Genomic DNA, 11,145 nt, shown 5'->3' with positions numbered 1-11,145 from the left:
GCCTTTGGCTCAGGTGAGCTAAAAAGAGAAAGTGTAAACAAGAGGACCATGATGGTCCTGAATCGCTCACCTCTTCCCACATGATCCAGTTTTGAGTATGACGTCGTTTTTTCTATTATTTGACATAGTGACCTAGTTTTTGAGCTCATGTGACCCAGTTTTGAACTTGACTTAGATACTATCAAGATAAAAATTCTGACCAATTTTCATGAAGATCCATTGAAAAATATGGTCTCTAGAGAGGTCACAAGGTTTTTCTATAATTTGACCTATTGACCTAGTTTTTTAAGGCATGTGACCCAGTTTCAAACTTGACCTAGATATCATCAAGGTGAACATTCTGACCAATTTTCATGAAGATCCATTCAAGGGTATGGCCTCTAGAGAGGTCACAAGGTTTTTCTATTTCAAGACCTACTGACCTAGATTTTGATCGCAGTTGACCCAGTTTCAAACTTGACCTAGATATCATCAAGATAAACATTCAGACCAACTTTCATACAGATCCCATGAAAAATATGGCCTTTAGAGAGGTCACAACGTTTTTTCATTATTTGACCTACTGACCTACTTTTTGACGGCACGTGACCCACTTTCGAACTTGACTTAGATATCATCAAGGTGAACATTCTGACCAATTTTTATGGAGATCCATTCACAAGTATGGCCTCTAGAGAGGTCACAAGGTTTTTCTATTTTTAGACCTACTGACCTAGTTTTTGACCGCACATGACCCTGTTTCGAATTTGACCTAGATATCATCAAGATGAACATTCAGACAAACTTTCATGAAGATCCATTGAAAAATATGGCCTCTAGTTAGGTCACAAGGTTTTTCTATTATTTGACCTACTGACCTAGTTTTTGATGGCACGTGACCCAGTTTCAAACTTGACCTAGACATCATCAAGATGAACATTCAGACCAACTTTCATACAGATCCCATGGAAAATATGGCCTCTAGTTAGGTCACAAGGTTTTCCTATTATTTGACCTACTGACCTAGTTTTTGATGGCATGTGACCCAGTTTCGAACTTGAACTAGATATCATCAAGGTGAACATTCTGACAAATTTTCATGAAGATTTCATGAAATATATGGCCTCTAGAGAGGTCACAAGGTTTTTCTATTTTTAGACCTACTGACCTAGTTTTTGATCGCACGTGACCCAGTTTCGAACTTGACCTAGATATCATCAAGGTGAACATTCAGACCAACTTTCACACAGATCCCATGAAAAATATGGCCTTTAGAGAGGTCACAAGGTTTTTCTATTATTTGACCTACTGACCTAGTTTTTGAAGGCACGTGACCCAGTTTCGAACTTGACCTAGATATCATCAAGGTGAACGTTCTGACCAATTTTCATGAAGATCTTGTGAAATATATGGCCTCTAGAAAGGTCACAAGGTTTTTCTATTTTTAGACCTACTGACCTAGTTTTTGATGGCACGTGACCCAGTTTCTAACTTGACCTAGATATCATCAAGATGAACATTCAGACCAACTTTCATACAGATCCAATGAAAAATATGGCCTTTAGAGAGGTCACAAGGTTTTTCTATTATTTGACCTACTGACCTAGTTTTTGATGGCACGTGACCCAGTTTCGAACTTGACCTAGATATCATCAAGGTTAACGTTCTGACCAACTTTCATGAAGATCTTGTGAACTATATGGCCTCTAGAGAGGTCACAAGGTTTTTCTATTTTTAGACCTACTGACCTAGTTTTTGACCGCACGTGACCCAGTTTCAAACTTGACCTAGATATCATCAAGATGAACATTCTGACCAAGTTTCATGAAGATCCATTGAAAATTATGGCCTCTAGAGATGTCACAAGGTTTTTCTGTTTTTAGACCTACTGACCTAGTTTTTGAAGGCACGTGACCCAGTTTCGAACTTGACCTAGATATCATCAAGGTGAACATTCTGACCAACTTTCATAAAGATCCCATGAAAAATGTGACCTCTAGAGAGGTCACAAGCAAAAGTTTACGGACGCACGCACGGACGGACGACGGACGATGGACACCGCGCGATCACAAAAGCTCACCTTGTCACTTTGTGACAGGTGAGCTAAAAAACTTTACCAAGGTGGGGACACGGAAAGACGCCAACGCCGGGTCGAGTAGGATAGCTCTCCTCATACTTCGTATAGTACATGTATAATTATATTTCACATATTAAATTATGATTACAATTTAAAGCTACAAGCTCACAGGTGAAGTGAAATTTTTCAACATGTTCATTTCCGCCAAGTGTGGCAAATGTCTGTAAGTGATAAAGTCTGAAAGTAAGTGTTACATATTTGTATAAAACAAGAAGAATATTGATCTTTTCCATTTTTTCCAAAAGGGGTACAAACAGTATTTCCCTTCTGCACAAAATTTTTCTGTATTTTATTAGGATTTCTTGCAAAAATCAAATGGTAATAATTTAGAACCATTGGTCATTTTCATAGCTCTTGTACTGAATCGATTTTTTGACAACAAAAAAAAAAAATTGACCCAACAGTCTGAGCAAATTGTATTAAGAGATACCTACATATATAAGAAATTGAAACTTGTCTAAATGTTACTTTTGAAATTGAACTTTAATTCTAATTCTAATGTTGGCCACAAATGAACTTTTGTTTTTAAACCAATGAAATCAATCATATAAAATACAGACATAATGAATTGGTGACTTTTATTACAATATTCTGATGTAACTTGTGCCAAGCAAAATGTAAATGTATCAATATCTATCATTTAACTCTGTTTAAACTTATCTCCCCTTAGTTAATAATTCTATACAAGTTGATGGCAGTAAGCTTACTATTGGTCAGAAAAGCTCTCTCTGTTACTGATAAAAAAAAAATACAATTAATGTTTTGCTTGGCACAACTAACACCAAAATGCTGTAATACCAAATTTATTATCTTAGTGTTTTGAAATTATTTCCTCTTTTATAAAAATAATTCTTCAACATGAATAGTTTTATTTCTTTGAGAACAAAGTTCATTTGTGTGTAACACAAACATACACAAAAATGTCAACTGGATACGGAAGGTCGGTGGTTCTACCCAGGTGCCCGCTTAGTGATGAAATAATGAAATAATGCACGGAGGGGCACCTGGGGTCTTCCTCCACCATTAAAGCTGGAAAGTCGCCATATCACCTATCATGTATCGGTGCGACGTTAAATCAAAAAAAAAAAAAAAAAAAAAAAAAAAACTATTCATGTTGAAGAATTATTTTTATAAAAGTGGAAATAATTTCAAACACTAAGATAATAACTTCGGTATTTCAGCATTTTGGTGTTAATTGTGCCAAGCAAAATATTTTGTATCTTCAACAAATTTAACAAATCTTCATTAATATTGCAATTAAGACAACATCATTCTAAACAAAACATTGTAAATCCACAACATAAAATGTATATCATCTTCCAGTATAAATATTGAATGGCCCGAGATACTGGAACACTATCACAGTCCAAGAGATTTCCTGAGATCATTAATTTCTGCCTGAGATTTGTACTCTCGTTTACACCCCCTGTCAAGGTCTCTACATGAACTGAGATCTAATCTATCCAGCTTGGTCATCTTTCTCAATATCTTTCTGAAATAAGAAGTAAATTTAGCTTGATAGTACAATGCAAACATTTTAATAAAGTATCAACTCACCTACATTATTATCCCCTGACGATGAAATCGGGAGGGGTGTATTGAAATGGCGTTGTCCGTCCGTCAGTCTGTCCGTCCATCCGTCCGTGCATCCGTCTGCAGCCATTTCTCTAACTAGCAGGTAGAATTTTATGAAACTTGAAATAAACATGAATCAACAAACTGCGATGATGCCCGTCAAGTTTTTTTTTGGATTGGTCAAACTCCCTTAGAGTTATTGCCCTTGATTTAATGAAAAATGCCCAAAAATGTCCATCTGCAGCCATTTGTCAGTAACTATTGGGTAGAATTTCATAAAACTTGAAATAAACATGAACCAGCATACTGCGATGATGCCCGTCAAATTTTTTTTTGGTTTGGTCAATTTCCCTTAGAGTTATTGCCCTTGATTTAATGAAAAATCCACGTTTGAAGCCATTTCTCAGTAATAAGCGGGTAGAATTTCATGAAACTTGAAATAAATATGCACCAACATACTTCTATGATGCCTGTCATTTTTTTTTTCAAGTGGTCAATTTTCCTTAGAGTTATTGCCATTTAATTGTTTAAAAATCTACAGATTTGAACATAACAAACCAACCAATTGGTAGAATTTCATTAAACTTCTTTCCTTTTCCATGAACATTTATTATAAACATGTGAAGTTCTGTTCCCACACCTGGTCACCACCTTGCCTTGGTCACGCCCCCCGCCCTCCCACCAAAACAAAAAATCATTCCTTTTTATTATTATTTCTTTTCAAACCTTCCATGAATATTTATCAGCATGCAAAGTTGTACCTTTCCCCCACCTTACTCTCCACTCAGTCTTGCCCACCACACCGATCATGCATCCCCACCCATTTTTTTTTCATCATTTTTAATTTTCCATCAATATTTATAATCATCAGGTGAAATTTTGTACCCTCACCTGGTCACCCCTGCTACCCTCCCACCACCCACCCAAAATAAATCATTCATACTCTGTTAAAATGATCTTGACTAATGAAATTATTTGCTTCTTAGTAACATCCTTAACTTCTTGCCGGATATATTTTTTGGCCATTCCTAACCACAGGCCCTTTCGGCGGGGGATACCAATTCATCGAATTTGCTTGTTATATTTGTTTTGCATTGGTCTATAAATCACCTGTTGAAACATTACTAGTTAATATTTAATTTGTTCATTGTTTTGAAATAAAGAACTGTAGTTCCTTTTATATTTTACTGTTATACATTACCGGTTCTCTGAGATTGTACATTCTATCCTTGCTGCAAGTAACCTGGTTCAAAGATTATAAATTAAGTTTTCAGACCAGTCTCAAAATGCTGCTTTGCCATTGGTCTATTTCAAATGTTTGCTCAGAGTCAGCCAATCAGATGCTAAAGATTTGAAACAGGTCTCCCGACCATTTTTTCAAAACATTAAGATTACAGATGTTAAAATCATCTTCAAATAAAAATATTTTCTCAAAAAGATTTATACAGAAGGTACAGATGTAACTGTAATATTACTACATGTATAATATTGCTACATGTAAGTCCCAAAAGGGGTGCAACTTAGAAAAAAAAAAAAACATTCGGTAGGGATTTTTCTAGAGCGGAATAGCAGGGCGCAGCGCCCTGCCCATTTTTAGCGCCGCCCTTCTGCCCGAAATCGCCGCCCTTTTGCCTTTCTTCAGCGCCCCTTTGTCCTTTTAGCACCGCCTCTTTGACCATCAATTAAGTATTTCTGAACGAACTGCCCATCAATCATCTGTCAAAATACCATCCCAGATAATTGTCAATCGATACGAAGTTATGACACGCACCGACTATACACAGGTGCTGTGTATTTGCCCGAGGCATGTATGCAGTATCGGTATGCAGACGACGACCGACCGAATCGTAACAAACAACAATTAGATAGGTGGCAAACTGCAAAACAGATTAAAAAGGAGAAAAAAAAACATCTTAAAACAACGTCTGCTGCTTATTAAATGCCGATTAATGGCCAGTTATTATCGGCAATTAGCGTGGCACCTCGTGTCAATATTGTTGTTCACAGTTTGATCTCGATTGAAGATAACAGTTGATCTTTAATTAGTATCACTGCCTATCAGAATATCTATGATTTTGTTATATTTATTTCATCAAAATACTATTAAATTTCTATGATATTAATTTTGTTTTAAAAAAAATAGACCACTCGATCTTTTACAGAACGTATCGGCAATCTCAGAATTTAGCGTAGACAGTCAGCGCGTAGAGTAGTTTCCCTTTACCAAAATGGCGAAAATCGTAAACAAAGTTATTTTGTTGAATTTGTAGTTGGAAAATTGTCTACACCTTTGTATAATATGCATCAACGATTCGGTGGGGAGAGGGGAGGGGGCGGATCCGGGGTAAAAAAAATTGTGTATCAACGGTACGTTCAGTAATATAATGAATGTATAATGACAGATTTGCACCAGAATTTTAAATTATTCAACAGTATCTTTACGATATATTTCTAATCAAGAAAACTTTCCAGACAAAAATAATATATGCAAACATAAAACAAACTGCATGTATTTATGAATGATAAGCATGTTATATAGACAAACAGGTATTAATGTTTTTCCTGACATTCAGATTCATTTTTCTGTAGTACCTTACAATGTAGACATTACAACAAAAATCATGGAAATCTATCTTATGATTTTCGTAGACAAAGGTGCGCAACGCGCAGAATGCACCCTGCCCCTTTTTAGCAGCACCCTGCCCTTTTTAGAGGTCTAGAAAAATCCCTATTCGGACATGACAATCCCAAAAATATGCACATGTCCACTTAATGTTGACAATGTTCCAAGTTTCATTTGAACTGGATGAAAACTTACGGAGAACTTGAGTACAAAAGAAAGTATGACTGACATACAGATAGTTAGCATGATGTCTTTGCACTGGTGGGGGGGGGGGGCATGAAAATACATCACTCCAATACATAAACCTTAATAAATTCTTACTTGAGAGTGTTCATGTGTACATTTGTTCCTGCTAGACTGAGTTGTAACATCCTGGATTCACCACAAAAATCACACAAAACATCGAGGCCTGAATCCAGTGAATTTCTAGTGAAATTGTTCCATGACAGGTCTAGATGACTGAGACTGTGTTGCCACTGAAAGATAAACAGAAAACATACATGAAATATCACAAGTAAGCATGAAAACTTTTCTGGGATCCTTCAAATCTGAAATATATACTTGAGACACAAATTTCAACTGTACAGACTTGGAAGAAGTTAATGTCTTGCCTCAACCTCTCGCCCACCAGCACCTACAAATAGCCTTCAACAGAATACTTACATTCTAGCATGCATTGGAGTCATGTTCTTCCACAAAAGAAGTACACGTTTACTTATGCAGGAACTTTTTTCAGCTTGTATCAATTTCAATTGGAACAGGAATTTTATGTTTTGAGGACATTGCCAACAAACATCTTTCAAAAAGCAGTCAGAATAGGCTTGCTTTAAATTAAATCAAACTTTAAGGTAATACAAGTATATAACTTTCAAAATAATACAATTTTTTCTGGTACTGTGTAATTTTGACGAGTCTAGCAACTGCGTTCTTCACTTATACACCGTTCCAAGCCTCATTACAGAAGCAAATGAAGTCATATAGGAGTGTTTAGTCCTCTATATTATGATAACAGGTAAACAGTTTCCAATACTTTAAAATGAAAATTGAAACAGGAAATTCAAGCTTATCATTTTTAGTAGACTAAAGCTCACTTTGAGGTCTTGCCTTTTTTAAATAGTATAAATGTTGTCTAAAGCCGTGAAGACTAGAAGACGGTCTATATGCCCAGACAAACAATGCAATATTCAAGAATGTTTTAAGCTTCCTGACCTTAATCTTGAACACAGAAGAACATCAACTAATCAATACAAACTGCAATTTGTCATAAACAAACTAAATCAAAATACTGACATACCCTTCGTAAAATATCATCAAGACATAAGCAAGAGGCGACTTGGCTCCTTGCCAGGTAAAGCTGCTCTACATCGTCAGCTTCAATGTCTTTCAAAACTGTCACTACTCTATCTGACAGACATCCTCGTAGATCTATCAGACGTAGCTTTGTAGCATTCTTCACAAACCTAAAATTGTTAATGTATGTCTAACTTAAACTAGAAATACATTCTACATGCCCACAGGCAGAAAGTCCAGTCTGCCAGCTGTCTAAAAAGTAACATTCAGAGATAGGTCAAAATACACCAAAATATTGGATACAACACGCATGTTGTATGACAGAAAATTGGTCTCAATTTTTCCCACGGCCAGTAACCAGTGATTTACAATATAAGCTATTTATAGTAAAAACAACAGGAAGTAATTCTAAGAACAAGAATGTCTCATGGTGTTGAACATACGTGCCAAGTTACATCAAAATCCCTTTATGCATGAAGAAGACATGCTCCAGACAATGTCATTCTTGTATCTGACCTTTGGCCTCTAATTATGACCTTGACCTTTGACCTAGAGGCCTAGTTCTTACACATGACACTCTGTCTCATAAAGGTGAGCATTCGTGCCAAGTTACATCAAAATCCCACCATGCATGAAGAAATGAAACTGTGACCTTGACCTCTGAGATAGGAACATGGGGTTTGTGCATGTCACTCTTTCTCATTGAGGTAAACATTCATGAAAAATGTAAATAAATTTGGTCCATGCATGTCAAAGTCATGGTCCTGACAAACTTCAATTTCACATTTGATCTCCAACTATTACCTTGACCTTTGAGATAGGAAAATAGGGTTTGCGCATGACAAGCCTTCTCAATGAGGTAAACACTCGTGCCAAATATAAACAAGATTGGTTCATGCATGTCAAAGTTATAGTCCAGACAAAATTGGACGGATGCACGCATGGGTGCACGGACAGATGCACTCACGCATATACACCAAAAGTGACAACTATATAAAGCTCACCGCAAGCGGGCTCAATAAAAATAAACTTACCGTTGCAAATTCATAATTTTTTTGTTTCGTTCAGACTCAAATGAAAGAAAATGTCCCTGCACCATTCAGTGAAATTTTTGAGTACTGAGATTGTAAGTAATTCTTACAATCAGTACATTTGTGAGGAACTTGACAGGAAAAGGGCCAAACTTGACTGGGATAGCAGTAAACTCTAGTTTAGCACCAAACATGGTTTATAATTAAAGTATTTTATTTTACTTTAACAGATTTAAAATCAAAAGAGGCAAAAAAAACCAAATGAAATAACTCAGTACATGTAAAATCATTATAATTTTAGACTGTGACTTAATTATAGAAAGTAGTTCTACATTTGAGACTGTAAGTACAGAAAAATGGGCAATGTCCTCTCATTTTTCCTACACAATTAACCTGCATTTAAATTTTAAATAAAAACTACACAATACTCAAAGTTACACAACATGCTGAATATACATAACTAAATCATAACATGCCTTGGGAATCAAGGTAATATGATAAAATTTATTTCATGATTAATCTCTCATATCAGTGCACTATTGAGGAAATCAAAACTTACCTTTCAATAAAGTCACTGGTTGTTAATCTGTTACTTTCTAGAGCAGCAAGACTGAGTTCTTCAAGGTCAGGAAAACCAGGAGACTGTTGCTGAATACATAAATGATGTTTTAACCAAATAAATATATACCCTGAAAATATTAATTATTTCTTTTTCATCATAACATATAAATTATAATACCTAATACTAACTGCATATTTTAAATAGTATCTATGAAATTAAGGAACATCTGGCTAGTATGTAAATATTGTGTTCCTAAATTTCAAATTCAGACTTTATTCAAAAGCAACTTTCAAATCCAGACTTGATTCAAAAGCAACTTTCAAATCCAGACTTGACTCAAAAGCAACTTTCAAATCCAGACTTGACTCAAAAGCAACTTTCAAATCCAGACTTGACTCAAAAGCAACTTTCAAATCCAGACTTGACTCAAAAGCAACTTTCAAATCCAGACTTGATTCAAAGGCCATTCTGAACTTTAACCACACTAAGATATAGAACGTCATTCCAATGGATAGTATAAGCTCTTCCTATTGTACACTTTGACAAGTCACATAGCACTTATATATGTGGACAGGCATTTGACCCATAAAAAGTACAATAGATAAAAAAAGACCTATTTATATTTACCAAATTCTGCTGTGAAGCTGGCATTGCTCTAGCTACATTATTTGAGGAATAGAAACTTTTCAGTTTTGAACAACTTCTCTGGAATGATTCAATGTCATAGGTGTGTCCACTCTGCCATTTAACATTAGATATATCCAGATGCTCCAAGTTAGGACATTTCTCCTGAAAGAAATAATATTCATATTTGTATCCAGATGATAAATGTTAGAACACTTATCCTAAAAAAAGATAATTCACTATATCATTCTGTGATTTTCTTTATTCAGATGCTCTAGGTTTGGACATTTCTCTTCAGAGATAAAATATCTGCTTTTATTCTATATTTATTTTATCTATCCAATCATGAACGTTCATTTGCAACACGTGACCATACAATTCATTACCTTACTGGACACACATGCATACAAAAAACCTGTATATTTTTGTATTTGGAGTCCCATTATGATAAAGCCTGAAATGCGTTCCGAATGTAAATCAGATGAAGTAGGCGCTCTATGTACAGAGTTAGGATATGCGTCTTGAAATGAGGAAGGCAGAAACACAATATTCAGTGAACCATTTTTAATTTAAACTAATAAAGAATAATTATAGAATAACAAGAGGGTCATGATGACCCTGGATCGCTCACCTAAGTAATATGAGCTACATGTTTCAAATGTCAGACAGATGATAAGATATTAAGAAAGTCAGTAGGTCACATTCATTGGTCAATGAAATTCAGTTTTACGTTTTGTGTGCAAAACTGTGCATGTCATCAAAATTTCAAGGCTGTATCTTAAAAAACAAGAAAGTAGGTCAGTAGGTCAAGGTTACAGTCAAGTGACATCATATTACTTGGGGTCATCAGGTAATTATAATTAAACAGTCTTGGAAATTGGATCAGATGATTTTTTAAGTATTTTTCCTATATAACTCACATAATAACTAAGTGACCCCAGGACTGGGCCTCTTTTAACCCCAGGGGCAAAATTTGAACAATTTTGGTAGAGGACAACTAGACAATGTATCATACCAAATATCATAAGCCTAGGTCCTAGGTTTTAGACAAGAAGATTTTTAAAGCTTTTTCCTATATAAGTCTATATAAAACTTGGGATCCCCAGGGCAGGGCCTCTTTTCACCCAAGGGGTACAATTTGAACAATTTTGGTTGAGGACCATAAGACAATGCTACAAACCAAATATCAAAGGTCTAAGTGTTGTGGTTTCAGACAAGAAGATTTTTAAACTTTTTTTCCTATATAAGTCTATGTAAAACTTGGGACCACCAGGGTGGGGCCATATTTGACCCTAGGGGGATAATTTGAACAATCTTGGTAGAA

At 35.5% G+C, this 11,145-nt stretch overlaps 1 protein-coding gene across 1 annotated transcript in view; it reads right to left on the bottom strand.

Annotated features, from left to right (window-relative positions):
• Positions 1–3,243: 3,243 nt before the first annotated feature.
• LOC123536087 (F-box/LRR-repeat protein 6-like) overlaps positions 3,244–11,145 on the bottom strand; it is a 31,789-nt gene continuing 23,887 nt past the window's right edge. Inside the window, exons 8-12 of the mRNA XM_045318941.2 lie at positions 9,825–9,986; positions 9,195–9,283; positions 7,609–7,774; positions 6,636–6,790; positions 3,244–3,608 (exon numbers count right to left, since the gene is read on the bottom strand). Coding sequence (XP_045174876.2) covers positions 3,476–3,608; positions 6,636–6,790; positions 7,609–7,774; positions 9,195–9,283; positions 9,825–9,986 — 705 coding nt within the window. The 3' untranslated portion in view covers positions 3,244–3,475. The remainder of the gene's footprint in view (positions 3,609–6,635; positions 6,791–7,608; positions 7,775–9,194; positions 9,284–9,824; positions 9,987–11,145) is intronic.

This window comes from Mercenaria mercenaria, chromosome 15 (assembly GCF_021730395.1).
Source record: "Mercenaria mercenaria strain notata chromosome 15, MADL_Memer_1, whole genome shotgun sequence".
In the NCBI taxonomy this organism is placed as follows: domain Eukaryota; kingdom Metazoa; phylum Mollusca; class Bivalvia; order Venerida; family Veneridae; genus Mercenaria; species Mercenaria mercenaria.
Note: the sequence above shows the minus strand (reverse complement) of the source record. Positions and strands in the feature narration are given on the sequence as shown.